Genomic DNA, 23,756 nt, shown 5'->3' on the forward strand with positions numbered 1-23,756 from the left:
TTAGCATAGAGATAAAAAAAAATAACCAATTACGTGGCATGCAAAAAGGGGGTGTGGCTTTAATAATTATTCATGAATCATAATTGGGGTCACATGTTCAGTAATTGTGATTTTTATTTCATAAAAGTAATCTCCCGCTTTAGCCTGAGTCAATTTTCTCTGCAAACTGCAACTTTGCTTAGCCTTATGTGTACAGAGCTCTGGATTTCCTGCATCGACATACACATATAATAGCTGTGGGCCCTTTCCATTTGATGTGTATAGCCAACTTTACTGTCTATATACCGCTACCACTAGAGGGAGCTCAGTGCGTATAGATATACACAGCTTGCATTGCTGTTAATAATAAACCTGTCTTCAGTAAGTTCCAGATCCAGATCGCTAATAAATAAATCAGCGTAAACCTTCTGTTAATAAAATAATCTGTTTATTTGTTTTAGCTTAAATAGCATTATAATAAATAAGGTATACATATTAAGTGTTACACATTATAAATATGGCTTTATAGTATCATAGACATACAGTACATACACCACATATGGGGTTGTTCCAAAAATCATTTACAGGTGTGTCCACCTTTACCCTTCCATTGAGGATTCACATTCAATACATCATCACAAGGTTCTACATGCTGCAATTGTCTTGTGGAAAGGTAAGGAAGGACACATCTGTATATGTGATGACCCCCAATCAACCCTTGAATTTTTCCTAGTCAACCATGGAGAATTAACTGGACATGGAGGCGATTGGGAGCTATGACACCACCCCATGAGGAACAACAGACCAGTTCCCCAGTGTTCAGCAACCTGCCAAAAATTACAACTCCCATCATGCCCTGCTTTGCCATAAGCACGGGTTGCATAACACTGTCCAGGAACAATGACTGTATCCCCACCTCTTAATAGATACATGCAATTATTGCACATTTAATATAATCTATAAAAATATTTCTTACACTGTCATCATGTAAACCTATAAAAGAGACATTTGTTCATGTATAAGGCTCTTTGGCAACAGTTATGAGGATTTTTTATTTATCACTTTATTGATTAATAGGTAAACTTATTTGGCACCGATCGTGTGATTATTGGCTGATCACAGCCTGATACTCACAACTTAGCAGCGATCATGTGATTATTGGCTATTTATGGCCAGATAGTGACGTCTTGGCACCAATCATGTGATCACTGTCTGTACACAGTCCGATAGTCATGTCAAGCAATAAGGTGATTATTGGCTGAGCATGGTCTGATAGTCTGATCATATGATTACTGACTGATCATGTCTTAGCAGCGATCATGTGATTTTTGGTTAATCAGGGCGCGATAGACACATGTGGTGGCATTGATCATGTGATTGTTGGCTGTTCGCCGGCTCGACGGTCATATCTTGACATCAATCATGTAATCAGACAATAGTAGACCCTGTGTTCATTACCATAAGTGCAGCTCCCCCTTCCTGTGCTCTCCAGGGGGTGTTGGCTCACTTCCTGTCTGGGTGACTACTATTGGTTTACATACATATATAGAAGTAGTCACAGAAGTATGAAACATTTCTCAGATTTACACATAAATACAAGACAAGAAAATGGGGATGCAGTAGTCATAAGCTTACAGAAGACATTCTGTAGGAAACTCCGACAGGCCTTAAAGGGATGCTTAAAGTGACAAATAGAAAAATCTTCAGTGCAAAAAATACGTAAAAAGAAATCTCTCTATTAATTTTTTTTCCATCTATTGCTTGGTTTTCTGTTCATATATATAATAAAAATGATAGATATACCTTGTATATCATACATTATATAGAGATTTACACTGGTTCATATAAAAATATATCAAGGTTTTAACAGATTCAATATATTCAGTAAATTCCATTGATCCAGCATCTGTTAGTCCAGGAATTCTGATTTTTTTTTATTGTTTTGCTTATTAAATTCAGATAAATTCAGTTTTGTTTAGCCTATAGGTTCTTGTAGGCAGAGGCCATTACGTTCCCGCCGTAAGTAGAGAATGTCATGTATGTTCCAGTTCTGTTCTTGGTGTATACCCACACAGCGGACAAGATTACAACTATTAATAACAGGGCCCCCAGCAGGACAGCCACCACTATGGTCGATGTTCTCCAGCCGTTGTCTTGACTCGTTGATGAGCTTGTGGTCGAGTTTGTGGTTATTTCTGCAATGCAAAATAAGAATGTGTTAGTATTCTTATATAGATTATATATATATATATATATATATATATTTTTTTTTTTTTTTTTTTTTTGTTTGTTTGTTTTTATCAGTATTATTAATAAACACCAGATGGCGCTGTTGTCCAGGTTATTATTGCAATAATACTAATAATACCAAAGGCTGAAAAGGCTGAATTTTGATTAATCCAATTTTTTTTTTTTGTCTTTTATACTACCAAAGTCATACAGAATACATGCAGCCACCACTATGGTAAGCTCACTGCATACCAATATATAGTTATCACTAGAAAATGTACCCGGCGCTGCCCGGGTATAAAGTGTCAGTGTGTTAATTAGATTTGTTCTAAGTGCCCAGGAGGCCAAGCTAAAGGTATTGTTTCATCTGAGTTAATCAGTGTAATTAGTGTATACCTTAGTGCATAGTTGGAGGGGTTCTGTATACCCACAATGTATAGTTTTTAGGGGTCTCGCATATCTGTAGTGCATAGTTGGGGGGTCTGTATACCTATAGTGTATAGTTGGGGGGGTCCTGTATACCTGTAGTGTGTAGTTGGGGGGGCTGTATACCTGTAGTGTGTAGTTGAGGGAGGTCCTGTATGCCTGCAGTGTACAGTTGGTGAAGGTCCTGTATACCTGTACTGTATAGTTCGGGGGTCCTGTATACTTGTAGTATATAGTTGGTGCTGTATACCTGTAATGTATAGTTGGTGGAGGTCTTGTATACCTGTAGTTTATAGTTTGAGTGTCCTGGATACCTGTAGTGTATAATTGGTGGAGGTCTTGCATACCTGTAGTATATAGTTCGGGGGTCCTGTATACCTGTAGTGCATAGTTTGAGGGTCCTGTATAATTGTAGTATAGAGTTGGTGGAGGTCCTGTATACCTGTAGTGTATAGTTTGGGGTCCTATATACCTGTAGTATATAGTTGGGGGAGTTCCTGTATACCTGTAGAATATAGCTTTGGGGTCCTGTATACCTGTAGTATAGAGTTGGTGAAGGTGCTGTATACCTGTATTATAGAGTTAGTGTATGTCCTGTATACCTGTAGTGTATAGTTTTGAGGTCCTGTATACCTGAAGTGTATAGTTTTGAGGTCCTGTATACCTGTAGTGTATAGTCTGGGGTCCTATATACCTGTAGTATATAGTTGGTGGAGTTCCTGTATACCTGTAGTGTATAGTTTTGGGGTCCTGTATACCTATAGTGTATAGTTTGGGGTCCTGTATACCTGTAGTATATAGTTGGTGGAGGTCCTGTATACCTGAAGTATATAGTTGGTGGAGGTCCTGTATACCTGTAGTGTATAGTTTTGGGGTCCTGTATACCTGTAGTGTAAAGTTTGGGGTCCTGTATACCTGTAGTATATAGTTTGTGGAGGTCCCGTGCACCTGTAGTGTATAGTTTTGGGGTCCTGTATACCTGTAGTGTCAGGTCTGGTATAGTGGTGTTATCCAGTCACAGTATGGCGGTATTGGTCAGGTGTGGTATGGCAGTGATATCCAGTCACAGTATGGCGGTATTGGTCAGGTCTGGTATGACAGTGTTATCCAGCACAGTATGGCGGTATTGGTCAGGTCTGGTATGACAGTGTTATCCAGCACAGTATGGCGGTATTGGTCAGGTCTGGTATGGCAGTGTTATTCAGTCACAGTGTGTCGGTATTGGTCATGTCTGGTATGGCGGTGTTATCCAGTCACAGTATGGCGGTATTTGTCAGGTCTGGTGTGGCGGTGTTTTCCAGTCACAGTGTGGCGGTATTGGTCAGGTCTGGTATAGTGGTGTTATCCAGTCACAGTATGGCGGTATTGGTCAGGTGTGGTATGGCAGTGATATCCAGTCACAGTATGGCGGTATTGGTCAGGTCTGGTATGACAGTGTTATCCAGCACAGTATGGCGGTATTGGTCAGGTCTGGTATGACAGTGTTATCCAGCACAGTATGGCGGTATTGGTCAGGTCTGGTATGGCAGTGTTATCCAGTCACAGTATGGCGGTATTGGTCAGGTCTGGTATGACAGTGTTATTCAGCACAGTATGGCGGTATTGGTCAGGTCTGGTGTGGCAGTGTTACCCAGTCACAGTTTGGTATACCTGTAGTGCCCTGTATATACATGTACTGTATAGATGAGTAGGGGGTCCTGTATACCTGTAGTGCCCTGTATATACATGTACTGTATAGATGGAGTAGGGGGTCTACCAGTTATTTCTGTGGATGTTGTGAGGCAGCTTCCCTAGCAACCATTGCTCCCTGTGAAAATGAAAGCAGTAATCCTATTGGTTGCTAAGGCTCCAACTGCCATGTCTGCTGCAGCTAATTATATCACCTGTGTTTGCAGTGAGGAGATTTTCCCATTCATCTCTATGGGGCGCCGCTCTTTCCCCTCCCCCTCCCCTCCTGTACATCTGGCGGGGACGGGACCTTCGCAATAACCTTCCCGGACGCCCTATGTATCTGTGTGCCAAATTTGGGAGTCAAACGGTTCAGGCGTTTGGAAGTCTATTTGGGACAGACAGACAGACAGACAGACTTTCATTTTTATGATATAGATTAAATGGGCACTCTCACTTTAATAAAATGTTGACATGTCACGGAGACTTGTAAAATGTTTTTATTGGTTGTCAGTCCCTGACGATCACTAAATTTGTTATGCGATCAGCGACGTGTCAAAAGTTCTTTAAAGTTACAAGTGCACTTTACATACTTTATTACCTGTATAAATCCATATGCAGTGAGCTCCCCCTAATGGTGGTTGTGTACAGACAGAATTCTATCATTCTATATCTATCATCAATCCAGAAAACCAGCACTCTCCACTGTGCTGAAATAAAATATAATCATCACTTACCTGACATCAAAGGGTCTGAGATGTCCGCATCAGACAGAATGCTTTGGGCACCGCTTCTTAGAGCGGCTTCCACTGTTGATGGACTGATTGGTGAGGATGCGTTTAGGGAGGACACAAAGTAGGCGATGACACTGCCATTTCTGAAGCCCACAATGACAATGTTGAAGCTGCTTACGTTCAGCGCTGTCTTCATGTAATTGGAAAGCTGCAAAGGCAATGGAAGACTTCAGTCTACACCGGGGGAAACGTTGGGCTTTTTGAAGATGAAAGAACCTGGATGAAGACTTTGGTGTATCACTCATGAGGGGTGAATGCTGACCAACAGCTAGATTGTACCCTCTCCTAAATCATCCATACTACATTTGCCAAATGACATCTCGCCCATGTAGACACCTTCGTTGATAAACCCATTTTACAAAAGATTCTAGACTTGAAGACCCTTACAAAGAAAGCTAGGGACCATGTACAATTGGCATATTAAGGTCTAAGAGGTTAAAATGGGACCAAGAAGACCACTGTCACACCATGATCTTCTTCTGTTCTCCCAACTCAGTCCTTTCACCTTCTATATAAAGGAAGCTAGGGGAAGTGTACAATTGGCTAATCCAGGACCAATGGGTTGAATGGGACCAGGAAGACCACTGTCACATTAGAAGCCTCTCTATGACATATTTATATTTCTATCTTGGTCCTTTCATATAAAGGTAGCTAGAAAGAGTTTACGATCTGAAAATCCAGGACCAAGGGGTTAAATAGGACCAGGAAGACCACTGCCCCATTGGATGTCCCTGTAACATAGATCAATGGTGATCTTTAGAAGAGCTTCCTCTCTAGTGCCATCTTGGTTTTTCAACCTTCCAAATAAAGGTAACTAGGGAAATCAAGGGCCCATGGGTTAAATGGGACCAGGAAGACCGCTGTCTCTGTAGTGAGGATCAACTAAGATCTTTAGAGCTTCTTCTTTTTTCTCATTGTGGTCGTTTCACCAATTGGATGATCACTGGGCTAAGCAGGGGCATTCATGTGGACCCTAAAGCAGACCTTTCTAGCTAGTTTTAGCAAGCATCAAGGACTTTTGATTGACTTTATGTAACCTTATGTGGCCCATAGATTGGGCACATTCACTTTTTGTCTAATCAGAAAATGACAAGGTATATAGTCATTGTTGAGGCCTCAGACTATGTACTTACACTGACTGTGAATTTTGCAGCAAGATTTTTATAGGCGACACTGGAGGGGTTATATAAGTCATTGGTGAAGGTGTAGTTCTTCATTACAATGCTGGTTGGAAATGCCTGTGTACCTGTGGGGAGAAGTGGAAGATTATAGGAAATGTTTATCCAGAAGGTTTTCTAATAAATGTGATGATGACATGAGACAATTAAAGGGATTGTCTAGTTTATTAAACTTTATTCTGAGTTAATAGAGGGGATTCTCTATTCAGGATCCTCCTCTTTTGGCCATTATACAGTTTTGGTCTGAGAAGAAATAGGTGAACTGTATGCTAAAACAGATGTAGCAGAGCCGATTCTGTTATTAAACAGTTTCATTTGTGTTTAGTTATAACCAGCAGAGTAGAGTAGGTTTGCCTGGGGTCCAACTATAGCAAACTCTTGTATATAATTTGAATGGCCCAAGTGCGCACCGCCAGCTCTGCTGCATCTATACACTTCAGTAAAGGGATATCTCTAAATACACAATACAGGTAGAGTTGGATACTCACTACCACATATGGTGGCTTTAGAATCAACATCACAGGTCGTTGAAGCAGAGCAGAAAGTCGCCTTGTTGTAACAGGTCACAGGATCTGGAAAATAAATGACATCGCTGACATTTGCATCAATCAAATAAAATCAGACCTTTCAGAATTTTTTCCACTGACATTTATAAAGGTGGAATAACAAGTCTGTCTGGTCCATGGATTATCATACATCACATATAATGTCTGGGGTGAAAGGGTCATTAGGATCATTGGCTGACATCTGAGTGGCTGACAATATGGACTTGTTATAGTGTGATGGGCATTGTACACACAACCATAATGGGAGCTCGTCCGGCACGGACTGTGTATAACCGTAATGGGGGCTTGTCCGGGATTGTCTGTGTTTAACCCTAATGGGGGCTCGTCCGGGATGGACTGTGGGAATGTCTGTCACAATTTCAATATAACACAAAATATTGCTTGAGCTTTTCGGGATGAAAACCTTCCATTATAAGGATAACAAAGAGTTCAGATTAGGCTCAGTATAACTCACCCAATATAACAATCTGGCACTTAGTCGTTAACTGAAAAGCCTTCATTGAGGACAGCGTGGGCAGGGGATGTGGGCAGATTTATCAAAACTATCTAAAAGAACCCAACCACTCAAAGGGTCCTATTCCACGGGCCGAGGAGGGCCCAATCAACGATGTAAACGAGCGGCGATCTGATAGATCGCCGCTCGTTTACTGGGCCTATTCCACGGCCCGGTGATCATTGAGCGACGGCTGCAGGGACATCGTTACCGATGTCCTTGCAGCCCTTGCAGCATCATACATTACCTGTCAGGTCTTCTCGGCGCTGTCTTCATCCCCGGGTCCCGTGCGCTCTATCTTCAGAATGGCCGGTCAGCTGCGGTCCCGGCCTGTGATTGGCTGAGCGCTCCATCAGCTGACTGGCCATTCTGAAGATAGAGCGTGCAGGACCCGGGGATGAAGACAGCGCGGAGAAGACCTGACAGGTAATGTATGATGCTGCAGCCTGTCAAATCGTCGGTCGCCCGCCGCGCACCGCTATTCAACCGTAGTGATGAGTGGTGGGGGAATGATGATTTTAGGTCTGGCCCTAAATGAACGATCTGCCGATGACATGATCATCGGCTGATCGTTCTCTCTATTTCACTAAACGATAATCGGCCGAATCGGCCCAAATGGGGCACATCCGACCCATTATCGTTACTGTGGAATAGGGCCCAAAGCCTAGATTTCAAATTATCAGAACAGTTTAAAGGGGTTATTCACAGCTACTTTCTTGCAAAAACAGCACCACCCCCTGTCCTTAAGTTGAGTGTGGTATTACAATTAAGTTCTATTCTATAACTTCAATGGAACAGAGTTGCAAAACCCAAACTGAGGACAGGAGTGGATCTGGAGGAAAGTGACCATGTTTTTCTAAGTCATCAGGTACTTTGCTTTTTCCCCCCCTGGAGCGGGGATCCCGGTGGTGCGGCCCTTTTTTTGAAACGTCATCTCGAGGCACTTCTTTTGCCATGCACTGGCTCTATGCACTCAGGGTGAGCCCGCCGCCCCCTAGTTTGACCATATCCCCTCCACTATCTGACACTGCTCCATTAGAATCAATGGAGCCGAGTCAGAGAGGAGAGGAGAGGGGATATGGTCACACTGGGGGACAGTGGGCTCACCTTCAGTGCAGAGCCAGGCTGGTGCACAGCAAAAGAACAGCGCCAAGCATGTGAATTGGGCAGCCTTTCAAAAAAAAAAAGGACCGCGCCGCTGCTGATCGGCTTAAAAAAAGTGATGTACCTAATGGTACAATAGGTTAGAAAAGCAAAGCAGTGATCTGGTGGGTTTCTGCTGGGAGACACCTCCACTTTGTGAAGTCTATGCTTTTTGCCTGCAGAAGCCTCTGTTTTAATAACCCAGGATAAAATGTTGGAGCCCAGTAATGTAAAAGCTTGTTCTACAGGTGAAATTTTCCTGTTTTTATCTCAATGGCCACTGTCTGCTCAGTTTCGACAGCAAATCCGATAAAATGATCATAATTGTACAGTTAAAAATAGTCCTGAGGTTAGAGGTCAAAGACGACCTATAATTACCTCTAATTACTAGCTACATCCTGGGCACTTTCTATGTGTGCTAAAAGCTTTTTCTTTTGTCTTTTAGTATTGTTGTGTTTGTCACTATGTCACTATATCACCTGTGATAAAAGCTACCGATTTCACACAGTTGTGTCTCTTACGTACTCCACTTATTTTAGAAATCACAGATTTTGTGCAGTCTTTTCCCCACAGCATATGGGTGGCATTTCTATCATTCTCATCTACAATACCAGGGGTCCGAACCCGGACCGCAGAGGCCAGCTGTCCGGACCCCAGACCTCCCAACCAACCGGATCCGCCGGGACAATAATGTCCCTCTTTTTCCGGGACGGCCCCCATGTGTCCCACTCCCCACTGGACTGCCTCCCGCCCCATCTGCGTACTGTCCTTAGATTTCAGTACACCTGTGGGCCTGGGGGCAGTGTCGGCCCGGCCCCCGGCTGATACGCGCTCTGCTGGGGAATCCCCGGGACGTCCCCAGAGAGCGCGTATCAGCTGGGGGCCAGCCCGACAGGGTGAGAGAAGAAGACAGCCGCAGCGGGGGAGCGAGGTGCTAGGTGAGTTGTGGTTATTTTTTTTTTTTTTGTCCAGGTGACAAGTAAAAGGGGCCATCTATAGGGGGAGAGCACACAGGGGGGCTATATACAACAGGGGGAGAGCACACAGGGGGGCTATATAATACAGGGGGGCTATATGGGAGGGGGAGAGCACAGGGGGGCTATATACTACAGGGGGAGAGCACACAGGGGGGCTATATACTACAGGGGGGCTCTATGGGAGGGGTAGAGCACACAGGGGGGCTATATACTACAGGGGGCAATATGTGAGGGGGAGAGCGCACAGGGGGGCTATATACTACAGGGGGAGCGCACAGGGGGGCTATATACTTCAGGAGGGGGCAACAGGGGGGCTATATACTACTAGGGCAGTCACCCTCTTTGTACCTAATTTAAAAGGGCTGGTGAGAGAGAGAAAATGCCAGTTTTCCCACTAATTAGCATCAATTCTGTATGTAAATAGTTGAACAACGTTTCCTACTGATGTTCAGCTCGGACCTTCACCTGACAATAGACCCCAGTAAGTGGCCCTTCACTAAAAGTTGTTGAGTACCCCTGTATTATACTATCACCGTAATAGGCTACAGATTTCCCGCAGTTGTTTCCTCTGCATAAAATATGCAATGTTCCCTCAAACACCATACAGGGGCATATTTTTGCCCCCACCCCCTCCCATTATGGGTTCAGATCCCAGCCTGACAACAGGTCTATAATAGTGTCAGTTTAAGTCATTAGACCTGCGGTTAGACCGGCACGTCAGCCCATAGAGGTAGAGAAGCCTGTATTGTGCTATTGTGAGAATCCGGGCCTAAGGCCATCCTTGTCTGGAAAAATACCAAAAACAGTGCAATATGTAAAAGCCCTCTAAAAGCTAAAGCTAAAATGATACATTCTCAGATTTGTTTTTGTTTTTTTATCATTTTCATTCTTTAATTATATTATTATTATTATTATTATTATTATTATTATTATTATTATTATTATTATTATATTACATTTTATCATTTTTATTTTATCCAGCCCAGGCTACATAACACTTGTTTCAGGGAAAGTTGGGTCACAACCAAAATATCTACCATGATGAACAAGGCAACAGAAGTAGCTACACAACTTTCCCAATGGCCTCAAATGAGCTTCTCTAAGTACAGTATGTTATTATATAAAAAGGTGACTTGTCATTCGGGGTCATGAAAAGTTGGGGGAGGGGGGGGGGAGTTAAAGGGGTTTCCAGAAAAGAAAAAAAAAAATCTGCCAGAAACAACGGCACAACTGTCCTTAGGTTAAGTGTGTACAACTGTGTAGTACAACTTTAGCCATATTACAACTTAGCACCGTTCATGTTTCTTTTACGTGACAATGACAAGACAGAGAAGTGCACTCACCTAAACAGTCCCGTCCAGCGGTGGAGGGGTTAAGGTCCAGTATTCCTGAGTAACACTGACATAGGTAACTCCCATTAGTGTTGGTGCAGGCCGCCAGCATGGAACATGTGTTATTGTCTGTGGAGGCACACTCGTCTATATCTGCACGAAAAAGGGACATCAAATATAAAACATGAGATAAGGAAATATAGGTTGTCACAGGCCCGCCCCTACCGCACTTTGTAATACCAGTTACATATAACCTCAAGGGCAGCTCCACTTTTGGATAACTTTTGCACAAGCGCAACATTTTTATGGTGTGATCCTATTGTCAAAATGTCTTCACATTGTCAGACCCCAAAGTGTCTATCTGGTGGTCACATGCTATTATTCTGAGTTACATCAATTATACTCCAGCTATGAGGAGTCATGTCTCATGGCTGATGATGATACAGTCATTAACCCTTTGCAGTGATTTACATTTACTTTAAAAGTGAAACATCCCTTTACTGGGATGATTTAAAGGGGAACCCAACCTGTCTTTGTCATCAAAACAGAAGATTTTAAAGCAAAGAATAATATTGTGAAGTACAGTGGTACCTCAACTCACAATGGCCTCAAGACACAATATTTTTAATATACTGTACAGTGTTACTTTCTGGACCGTCGTAACTTGAGACCAGACTCAACACAAAATGCTACAGACAGTCCAGATCTGCGGAACATGTAAAAAAAAACTAGCTGATGGATCAATGAAAGTGGCCATTTTACTGGTAAATTCCTAGTATTAGTGAAGTGCAAGCACTGGTTGGCTGACTGGTATCTCCTCTCTACAGTACAGTGTAAGGCTATGTTCACATTTTATAAGACACTGGCCATTCCGTGACCCAGCCCGGTCATGGAACAGCCAGTGTCAGAAAAGATCATCTCAGCCAGTACTGCAGTACCGGCCGGATGATCTTTAGGGCCGCTGAGTTCTGATGCGGGTGCAGAATTCCCCACTGCTCACAATGGAGCGTGCGGCCAGAGCCGCACAATCCAAAGTGTTCACTGACCGGGGTTTTTGAGGTTGCTAACCACTGAATAGTGGCCACAGAAAACTGACATATCAGTCTCTCGCGATGCCACTATAGATCCCAGCCGGGATTCCATTGAAGGCAGCACTATGTAAACTACGTAGTAATCACGGCCGCTGTTGCAAATTGGCAACAACAACCGTGATTATTACGTAGCCTAACACTACTGCTGTGTGTGTCTAGTATCTCCTTGCTACAATACAGTGTGATACTACATGTCCTGTACTGCTGTGTGTCTAGTATCTCCTCTCTACAGTACATTGTGAAACTACATGTCCTGTACTGCTGTGTGTGTCTAGTATCTCCTCTACAGTACAGTGTGATACTACATGTCCTGTACTGCTGTGTGTGTCTAGTATCTCCTCTACAGTACAGTGTGATACAACATGTCCTGTACTGCTTTGTGTGTATAATATCTCCTCTCTACAGTACAGTGGGATACTACATGTCCTGTTCTGCTGTGTGTGTATAGTATCTCCTTTCTACAGTACAGTGTGATACTACATGTCCTGTGCTGCTGTGTGTGTCTAGTATCTCCTTTCTACAGTACAGTGTGATACTACATGTCCTGTGCTGCTGTGTGTGTCTAGTATCTCCTCTACAGTACAGTGTGATACTACATGTCCTGTGCTGCTGTGTGTCTAGTATCTCCTCTACAGTATAGTGTGATACTACATGTCCTGTACTGCTGTGTGTGTCTAGTATCTCCTCTCTACAGTATAGTGTGATACTACATGTCCTGTACTGCTGTGTGTGTCTAGTATCTCCTCTCTACAGTACAGTGATACTACATGTCCTGTACTGCTGTGTGTGTCTAGTATTTCCTCTACAGTACAATGTGATACTACATGTCCTGTGCTGCTGTGTGTCTCTAGTATCTCCTCTACAGTATAGTGTGATACTACATGTCCTGTACTGCTGTGTGTGTGTCTAGTATCTCCTCTGTACAGTGTAGTGTGATAATACATGTCCTGTACTGCTGTGTGTGTATAGTATCTCCTTTCTAAAGTACAGTGTGATACTACATGTCCTGTGCTGCTGTGTGTGTCTAGTATCTCCTCTACAGTACAGTGTGATACTACATGTCCTGTACTGCTGTGTGTCTAGTATCTCCTCTCTACAGTACAGTGTGATACTACATGTCCTGTGCTGCTCTGTGTCTAGTATCTTCTCTACAGTATAGTGTGATACTACATAACCTGTACTGCTGTGTGTGTCTAGTATCTCCTCTCTACAGTATAGTGTGATACTACATGTCCTGTACTGCTGTGTGTGTCTAGTATCTCCTCTCTACAGTACAGTGATACTACATGTCCTGTACTGCTGTGTGTGTCTAGTATTTCCTCTACAGTACAATGTGATACTACATGTCATGTGCTGCTGTGTGTCTCTAGTATCTCCTCTACAGTATAGTGTGATACTACATGTCCTGTACTGCTGTGTGTGTGTCTAGTATTTCCTCTGTACAGTGTAGTGTGATAATACATGTCCTGTACTGCTGTGTGTGTCTAGTATCTCCTCTCTACAGTACAGTGTGATACTACATGTCCTGTGCTGCTGTGTGTCTAGTATCTCCTCTACAGTATAGTGTGATACTACATGTCCTGTACTGCTGTGTGTGTCTAGTATCTCCTCTCTACAGTACAGTGATACTACATGTCCTGTACTGCTGTGTGTGTCTAGTATTTCCTCTACAGTACAATGTGATACTACATGTCATGTGCTGCTGTGTGTCTCTAGTATCTCCTCTACAGTATAGTGTGATACTACATGTCCTGTACTGCTGTGTGTGTGTCTAGTATTTCCTCTGTACAGTGTAGTGTGATAATACATGTCCTGTACTGCTGTGTGTGTCTAGTATCTCCTCTCTACAGTACAGTGTGATACTACATGTCCTGTGCTGCTGTGTGTCTAGTATCTCCTCTACAGTATAGTGTGATACTACATGTCCTGTACTGCTGTGTGTGTCTAGTATCTCCTCTCTACAGTATAGTGTGATACTACATGTCCTGTACTGCTGTGTGTGTCTAGTATCTCCTCTCTACAGTACAGTGATACTACATGTCCTGTACTGCTGTGTGTGTCTAGTATTTCCTCTACAGTACAATGTGATACTACATGTCATGTGCTGCTGTGTGTCTCTAGTATCTCCTCTACAGTATAGTTTGATACTACATGTCCTGTACTGCTGTGTGTGTGTCTAGTATCTCCTCTGTACAGTGAAGTGTGATAATACATGTCCTGTACTGCTGTGTGTGTCTAGTATCTCCTCTCTACAGTACAGTGTGATACTACATGTCCTGTACTGCTGTGTGTGTCTAGTATCTCCTCTACAGTATAGTTTGATACTACATGTCCTGTACTGCTGTGTGTGTGTCTAGTATCTCCTCTGTACAGTGAAGTGTGATAATACATGTCCTGTACTGCTGTGTGTGTCTAGTATCTCCTCTCTACAGTACAGTGTGATACTACATGTCCTGTACTGCTGTGTGTGTCTAGTATCTCCTCTACAGTATAGTGTGATACTACATGTCCTGTACTGCTGTGTGTGTCTAGTATCTCCTCCCTACAGTATAGTGTGATACTACATGTCCTGTACTGCTGTGTGCCTAGTATCTCCTCTCTACAGTATAGTGGGATAATACATGTCCTGTACTGCTGTGTGTGTCTAGTATCTCCTCTCTACAGTACAGTGTGATACTACATGTCCTGTACTGCTGTGTGTGTCTAGTATCTCCTCTCTACAGTACAGTGTGATACTACATGTCCTGTACTGCTGTGTGCCTAGTATCTCCTCTCTACAGTATAGTGTGATAATACATGTCCTGTACTGCTGTGTGTGTCTAGTATCTCCTCTCTACAGTATAGTGTGATAATACATGTCCTGTACTGCTGTGTGTGTCTAGTATCTCCTCTCTACAGTACAGTGTGAAACTACATGTCCTGTACTGCTGTGTGTGTCTAGTATCTCCTCTCTACAGTACAGTGTGATACTACATGTCCTGTACTGCTGTGTGTCTAGTATCTCCTCTCTACAGTACAGTGTGATACTACATGTCCTGTACTGATTTTTACTTGTGCCAGGATGAGTTTCTCCTTTGGGCATCAGCTGAGGGCGGCTTCATTTTATTTTTCTGTGATCCTGTGTGATCTGTACAGGAACCTGAAAACACTCCCGTCTTCTACATAGAAAGAGATTTAGAGTCTCTTGTAGCTCTTTCTGACTGTTATATGTAAGGACTTGCTGTAGCCATATAAGTTAGCTGCTTATTTTCCATTACATTTTACTTTTTTCTCATTTTGGGGGATTTAGAACCAATTACCAGTTTCCATAGAGTTTTGGTCTCAGCATACAATGGTTTTAACATACAATGTGCGTCTTGGAACCAATTAATATTGTATGTTAAGGGACCACTGTAATTTTTTTATTTTTTAATTCACGTGTCATAGAGGCCACACTTACCAGCACAGTTGCGCCCTGGATTGGAAGGGTTTTGATCTACAGTCCCTTTCATGCACTGACATTGGTAACTCTCAGCAGTGTCATTACAGGTCGCCAGCGGTGAGCACGTGTTTCCGCCTGGTGTAGTGCATTCATTTATATCTGTTCAAAGAGATCATAAAATATAAACCGGATGTGATATTGATCCCTCAGAAATGATACATTAGGAGGAGGCTTCTTATTACTCTAATCATTACAAATTAGCATATGGGGGCCATACCTGGTACACATGTGATCCCTGGGACACTTGGGCTGGTGTCAATATATCCAGATAAGCACTGACAAGTGTACGATCCAGCAAAGGGTATACAGGTCGCATTGAGGGAACAGCCATTCTGACCAGACGCACAGCTGTTTTGGGCTAAAAAAAAAAGACAAAAACCAATATAAATAAAAAAAATAATCAGACGCATAAATGTATAACATCAATACACTAAGGAAAAGAGAGAAATCCGAGTCAGAGGTGGATACTGTATTCTTGTATATAGGAGCAGTACTATAGTAGTTATATTCTTGTATATAGGAGGCAGTATTATAGTAGTTATATTCTTGTATATAGGAGCAGTATTATAGTAGTTATATTCTTGTATATAGGAGGCAGTATTATAGTAGTTATATTCTTGTATATAGGAGCAGTATTATAGTAGCTATATTCTTGTACATGCGGAGCAGTATTATAGTAGTTATATTCTTGTACATAGGAGCAGTATTATAGTAGTTATATTCTTGTATATAGGAGCAGTATTATAGTAGTTATATTCTTGTATATAGGAGCAGTATTATAGTAGTTATATTCTTGTATATAGGGAGCAGTATTATAGTAGTTATATTCTTGTATATAGGGAGCAGTATTATAGTAGTTATATTCTTGTATATAGGGAGCAGTATTATAGTAGTTATATTCTTGTATATAGGGAGCAGTATTATAGTAGTTATATTCTTGTACATAGGAGCAGTATTATAGTAGTTATATTCTTGTATATAGGAGCAGTATTATAGTAGTTATATTCTTGTATATAGGAGCAGTATTATAGTAGTTATATTCTTGTACATAGGGAGCAGTATTATAGTAGTTATATTCTTGTATATAGGGAGCAGTATTATAGTAGTTGCTCACAGCCAGACGAAGCGCCGAGTAGGCGAGAAACAATTGTAGCTGTAAGGAGCACACCTGCGTAACACCTTCCCCCTCCCAGCTCTAGCCTCTGGTGTATGGATCAATAAACCCTTTTTTCTGCTGACCGGTGAGTGCGGATTTCTTTCTCTCCATTGCACATTTTGTATTGTCTCGGCTGTCTCCTGCACCCCGACCATACGAGGTTTACCTGCACTGAACTTTGCTGTGTATATCCCAGCCCTCGGTCCCACGCAAGTGTTGCCATCAGCTGGTGCCGGCTGAACTCCTCTCACCCGCATTATAGTAGTTATATTCTTGTATATAGGGAGCAGTATTATAGTAGTTATATTCTTGTATATAGGAGCAGTATTATAGTAGTTATATTCTTGTACATAGGGAGCAGTATTATAGTAGTTATATTCTTGTATATAGGGAGCAGTATTATAGTAGTTATATTCTTGTACATAGGGAGCAGTATGATAGTAGTTATATTCTTGTACATGCGGAGCAGTATTATAGTAGTTATATTCTTGTATATAGGGAGCAGTATTATAGTAGTTATATTCTTGTATATAGGAGCAGTATTATAGTAGTTATATTCTTGTACATAGGGAGCAGTATTATAGTAGTTATATTCTTGTATATAGGGAGCAGTATTATAGTAGTTATATTCTTGTACATAGGGAGCAGTATGATAGTAGTTATATTCTTGTACATGCGGAGCAGTATTATAGTAGTTATATTCTTGTACATAGGAGCAGTATTATAGTAGTTATATTCTTGTATATAGGAGCAGTATTATAGTAGTTATATTCTTGTATATAGGAGCAGTATTATAGTAGTTATATTCTTGTACATAGGAGCAGTATTATAGTAGTTTTATTCTTGTACATGCGGAGCAGTATTATAGTAGTTATATTCTTGTACATAGGAGCAGTATTATAGTAGTTATATTCTTGTACATGTGGAGCAGTATTACAGTAGCTATATTCTTATACATAGGGAGCAGTATGATAGTGGTTATATTTTTCCAAACAGGAAGTTGTTTTACATGGCGCTGCAGTGATGGTGGAATACCTCAACATACCGTTAAACTGATAAGAGGTTGGATCTATCTTCAGAAAAGTGCTCTGGTTTAGGGCAGTAGTGAAATCTGACGTCACATTCTGCACTGTGATGTTGTCGGCAACATTGGTGATGACGTCGTAAGTCACGATGACACTGCCTTGTTTCAGGCTGGTCAACACAATTCTCATTCGACCAGTATTAATTAGTTCTTGCACAATGGCGCTCAGGTATTTCATTAACTGCAGGTTACAAGGTATATGGAGACAAATGTTAGGATAAATAATAATAAATATCCCAATTCTCCCACTAGTTAAGGTCCAAATGCCCTTACAATTACTATATATACTTCTACATATACTTCTCCTATACCATGGCAGTATACCCCCCCCCTCGCATATTAGAATGGTATAGCCTAAGTATAGGTTCACTGCAATGTATCCATCTGTAAAGGGCTTAACTTGGTGCCAGTCATGTGACCATAACGTGTCATGTGACTTGCCATTTATTTAGCAGGGTTAAAGTCATATTGTCACCCCCCCCCCCCCCCCCCCTTACTCTATGGGTGGTTCTGCACACCATCCGTAAGCTTAGAACCTGCACATTCAATATATGCCTGTATATACGTTGTTCATTTCTTTCTGCTGTAAAACCGCTTCATTTCATTGGTTGACAGTGTCACCTAGGCGGGTGTTCATGGTAGTTGGAGCCCCTCTCCCCAACCAGGAGATTAGGCCCAACTCGAATGTCATGTGCTGTATCCATGTTATATATCACATGGAGACAGGCAGCCATGTCATAGTCCGGAACACGCATGAAAAGCTGGGGGCATTTTAGCTTTGGAGAATAGTGAGAGCAGCTCTGGAGTATAACACAGGATGTAAGTCAGGATCAGTACAGGATAAGTAATGTAATGTATATACACAGTGACCTCACCAGCAGAAAAGTGAGTGCAGCTCTGGAGTATAATACAGTATAAACCCTGCCAAGTTCTTAGACACTACGGAGTAGTCACTTTCACCTGAGAGAAAATCTTCAAATGCACTGTTACAAACTCTCAGTATCTATCTATCTATCTATCTATCTATCTATCTATCTATCTATCTATCTATCTATCTATCTATCTATCGTCTCTAGTACATTTCTCACCTCTGTAATAAAATTCGCCTTGAAGTCCTGGAATTCCGCACTGCTTGTGTTCGCGTACTGTGGTTTGTACTCTTCACTTGTCACCCTGAATTGTGCAGTAAATATTCGTGCAGCTGATGAAGCAAAAGGCACAAAGAGCATTAGACGCGGTCATGGTTATAATCCGCAGGTCATCTCCTGATATACACTGTACAATTATCCATATTGTATTTTCAGCCATACATCCATTTATCACACCCAGCTAGACTTTCCCTGCTATGTCTACACACTTGGGGACAGGTATAGTTGACATAGGACACACATGGTAGTGGGAAATCCAAACAAGCAGGTGTATCTGTGTATAGAGGAGGGGGAGGAGGAGGAGGAGGAGGAGGAGGAGGAAAATGAGGGATGCTCATCAATCATCTTCCTATTTGCATGAAAGACACCACTGGATCGGTCAGGTTTTTCTCCTCAATCACTTCTTCCTAGTAATATAGGGTCAGCAGAATTAAACATCCTTCAGGGCGTTCTGCAGGACTGCTTCAAATGAGACCATGATGAAGTCACCATTTATTAAATAAAAAATGTTAGTACAACAATTTGCTGATAGGTGGCGCTGTAGCAGAAACTGTATTATTTCTTTGATTGTCCTCTCATTCAGAGCAGCAGAATGAGCCCTCTGAGTTGGGGAAGTAGAATTTTGCTAATTCTGTACATTATATATACCTCATCTAAAGTGTAGGCTCCCGGTGGTCATAAGTAAGTAACGTCTAAACAATGCAAGGAAAGTTTTCATCTGATGGGGATTAGAAACAGAGTAAATAAGTAAGGACTGTAAGAACAATATTCTCTTACCTGGTAACTCCTTGAGCAAATGTTTTACGTTTAAAAGGGTTGTACAAGATTAGGCTATGTTCACACAATGTATGTTTTGCATAAAGTGCAGCCGTTATGGCGATTTGCTATACTCACAGGCCGAGATTCTATACGGCCACACAACAAAATGACATGTCAGTTTTCTGCGGCCACTATTCATTGAATAGTGGCAGCACCGACATGTCAGTTCACACAATGGAGAGTGCGGCTCTGGCTGCACACTCCATTGTGTGCAGCTCCTGCACCCGAATTCAACAGAAATTAAGATCATCTGGCCGATACTGCAGTACCGTCTGGCATGATCTTCAGTAACACCAGCTGTTCTGTGTTTTATGTACAGTAGTGTGAACCCGGCCTTAAAAAGCATGACTGAAAAAGGAAAAAAGACAATGTCACACTTGTTGTCAGGTTGTGTTTGGTATTGCAGCTTAGCCCCATTCACTTCAAAGCAACTGATCTGAAATACGAGACACAACACGTGGCTGTGTTTTTGGATGACAGCTGCCAATTTTTTTTTGTCCAATCCTGTATAACCCCTTTTTTTTCCGTTTTTTTTTTTTTAATTATATTAATGCAATAATTTTGTAATTAGGAAAATTATAAAATACACGGCCATAAAATGAGTTTTTATAGATATTTATAATAGTCTAGGAAGAAACGGCAACTTACTTGTCCAAACCGACAAAGTGTAATTTTTATTATTAGGGCAGAACGTCTGCTGCACGGTTATTTGATACTGATACGAAGGCAAGAGATTGGAGAAGGTCACGGTTAGGGAGGTCACGACACTCTGTGTAATGACAGTGCCACTTATAGAGGACAGTGTCAGCCTATAGGCGGCATTGGCCGGGGCTCTTTGTGTGTTCAGCTTGATGGCGATCAATTCACTGTTGACATTGAGGAGTTGCATCGAAACAGAGGCAACAGCTGCAAAAAAAAACAAAAAACAAATTTGCTAGTCCACAATGGAGAAATTTCAGTGAATGTCTTCCCCGCAACAGCATAGTTTTCTTTTTGGCCTTACTCCCACGGTCCATGCACGTTCCGTAAATATGGACAATGTGCTACAGAACGGAATAAGGAGCTTCTGGCATCATAATTCATTAAATTTCATAATAAAAATTAAATCTTCACGCTACTGTACTGACACAGCCGTGTGACACAGTAGTGTCAGTACTGTAGCACAAAGATTTAGGGTGCATTTACACATACCACAACCGCAGCAGATTTCACAATGTAAGTTCTATAGAGAAATCCTCTGCGGTATGAGGTACAGTTGTTTCCTTACAATGTGTGAGTGCACCCTTTGACCATATTCACACAATGTAAGTTTTGAATTAATCACGGCCGTTGTTGCAACAACGACCGTGATTAATTCAAAACTTACGTGCAGTGCAGTTAGAGGGAATGCCGGACAGAGTGTATACACATAGTATACACTCCGGCCGGGATCCCCTGTGGTCATACGAAAAACTGAGTTTTGTGAGGCCACTATTCATTAAATAGCAGCCACACAAGCCTGGCAAGTCACAAAATGGGACGTGTGGGTCCGGCTATGGTGAATTGGGATGCAGACGCACACTGATGTGCCCGCATCCCAATTCATTAGAAATGAAGACTGCAGTAGCGGCCGGAGTATTCTCTGACACCAGCGTTCTGTGACCCGGCCTGGCCTTAAACTGATTCGGAGCATTATAAGTCATGATGCTGGCAGTTCTGATCCGTAGCACATCATCCACGCACAGACTGTAATCACAGAAGATGAAGGTAAATAGTTCCTACATTCTTTGCCAATCTCTACACAATAGAATTACGGGAAACAAACTATAAAAATATCTCTGGAGAGAAACAAAACAATTCAAACCAGTTAAAATTGATAAAATTACCCCCCAATTTTTTGTTTGGATTCAAAAATTTTAGGATTTGTTTTAGGCAAATTGCGCAGAGGTGTCCACCACCAATCGCATGCAGCCATCACCAACATCTGGCATCTCTTATGTGAGCGACAATGGTTGCTTACCACTGTGCAGTTCTCTTGCCCTGTATTGATACCATACTATACCATAAAAAATATGTACAGGAGCAGGGACTCCTGTCAAAGATAGGAGATCCTGCTCCTGTACATTGTGTGGACCTTAGGTACACTGATTTAATTTGCTGGGGCCATTGAATGTAGAGAGTACCTTCAGTCCTCTATGTTTACAGGAGCAGGAACTCCTATCTTTGACAGGTAAATCAGTTTACTGTACAGGAGGAAGAACTCCTGCTCTGACAGGAGTCTCTGTTCCTGTACATACTTTGCATGGTGTGCTACACCAGTAGCATAGCATCTCTTGCAGAGCAATTGGAGCATTTTAGAGCATAATTCAAATCACATCGGACAGCCAATTTAACCAAATCTGATGTGAAACTAATTTTATGAAATTTACTCATCTCCAGGTATAGTATTGGGTCTAAAAACAGCACCCTGTAACTTACTTTAACTAACAGACAATTATTATGCATATACTTTACTTCTACAACTGGTTCACAGGTAAGGACTGTTTTAGTAACTCACCACAAATTGAAGCAGCTGCAGTTGTGGTTGTTGTTGATGCCGTTGTTGTAGTAGTTGGTGTTGTGGTCATTGTTGTTGTTGTCGTTGTTGTCGTTGTAGTAGTAGTAGGTGTTATCGTTGTAGTAGTAGTAGTAGGTGTTGTAATCTTTGTTGTAGTAGGTGTTGTGGCTGTAGTAGTAGGTGTTGTCACAGTCATACTAGTATTAGATGTTGTAACTGTTGTGATAGTCGTTGGCGTTACAGTTGTAAGAGTAGTTGTAGCATCAGGTGTTATAGTTGTAGGTGTTGTAATAGCAGTAGTAGATGCTGCTGTTGTTATTGTTGTTATAGTAGTAGGCGGTACAGTTGTAAAAGTAGCTGTAGCATTAGGTGTTGTAGTGCTAGGTGTTGTAGTAGAAGTAGTAGGTGTTGTTGTTATTGTTGCTATAGTAGTAGGTGTTTCAGTTGTAAAAATAGCTGTAGCATTAGGTGTTTTAGTGGTAGGTGTTGTGATAGTAGTGGTAAGTGTTGTAGGTGTTTCAGTTGTAAAAGTAAGTGTAGCATTAGGTATTGAAGTTGGTATTGTTTTTGTCATAGTAGTAGGTGATACAGTTGTTGTTGTTGTTGTAGAAGAATTTGTAGCATTAGGTGTTGTAGCTGTAATGGATGTTGTTATCATTATTGTAGAAGTATCTGTTGTTCCTGTTCTCAATATAGATGTAGGAGTTGAAAGGCCACTTGTCGGTGTGGAGTTCACAGATGTACCAGTTGTTGGTACAGAAGTGGATGTAGTAGTAGAAGTGACAGTCATTTCATTTATCGTGGCACTTGCTGTAGGCAGCCCTGTAGAAATGTCCCTGGCTGTGCTTAGACCGGTGCTGGTATTAATGGCTGTTGTTGTAGTCAAACTTGAAGAGGGTGCTGTGGTGGTGGTTGTTGTTGATGCAGATGAAGGACTTGAAAGGTTGCTTGTCATTGTTGAGAAGACAGAGTTGCTAGTTCCCTGGACAGTAGTGGCAGTGGTAGCAGTAGTTCTTGTTGTATCTGATGCTATACTTGCTGTAGAAGATTCGGTAAAATTAATACCAGACGTGCTTAGGGTAGAAGTAGTAGTAGCAGTATTTCCTGGTATAGATGTGGTTGAGCTCAAAGATGGTGTTGTTGTTGTTAGTGCTGCTGTTGATGTTGTTAACGTGGATGTAGGACTTGTCAGTGTTGAGTTGACAGATGTTGGTACAGTCATGGTGGTGAAAGTGGTTTTAGTTGTATCTAGTTTGGTACTTGATGTAGACGATTCTGTGGCATTGACGCCAGCTGTGATTAGAGTAGAAGTGGTATTATTTGTTGTTATGGATGTAGTTGAGCTCACAGAAGATGGTGTTGTTATTGTTGTTGTTATTGTAGATAATGTAGATGTAAGACTTGCTGGTAAGGTAGTAGTGGCAGTGCTAGTAGTAGTTCTGGTTGTATCTATTGTGGTACTTGACATAGAAGTTTCTGTAGAATTTTTAACAGTGGCGCTAAGGCTAGAAGCGGTACTAATTGCTTGAATAGTTGTAGTCAAGCTCAGAGAAGGTGTTGTTGTTGTTAATGTATCACTCGAAACAACACTTGTCGTTTTTGAGTTGAGAGATGTGCCAGTTGTTGGTAAGGTGGAAGTGGTGGTGGTAGATGTAGT

General features: G+C 41.8%; 1 protein-coding gene across 2 annotated transcripts; it reads right to left on the reverse strand.

The window, feature by feature from the left end:
• Positions 1–469: 469 nt before the first annotated feature.
• LOC138767457 (uncharacterized) lies at positions 470–23,756 on the reverse strand. 2 transcript variants are annotated; one of them, XM_069944959.1, is made up of 11 exons: positions 22,100–23,756; positions 20,212–20,469; positions 18,685–18,797; positions 17,558–17,777; positions 15,574–15,714; positions 15,315–15,455; positions 10,797–10,937; positions 6,763–6,846; positions 6,230–6,342; positions 5,040–5,244; positions 470–2,174 (listed from the first exon to the last, which is right to left on the reverse strand). In XM_069944959.1, exons 1-11 carry the CDS (start codon positions 23,565–23,567, stop codon positions 1,960–1,962), a joined length of 3,099 nt encoding a protein of 1,032 aa, XP_069801060.1. In that variant the 5' UTR covers positions 23,568–23,756; the 3' UTR covers positions 470–1,959. The 2 variants fall into 2 exon arrangements, with proteins under 2 accessions (XP_069801060.1, XP_069801061.1); XM_069944960.1 differs by lacking the exon at positions 15,315–15,455.

Source organism: Dendropsophus ebraccatus, chromosome 11 (genome assembly GCF_027789765.1).
Source record: "Dendropsophus ebraccatus isolate aDenEbr1 chromosome 11, aDenEbr1.pat, whole genome shotgun sequence".
Lineage (NCBI taxonomy): Eukaryota > Metazoa > Chordata > Amphibia > Anura > Hylidae > Dendropsophus > Dendropsophus ebraccatus.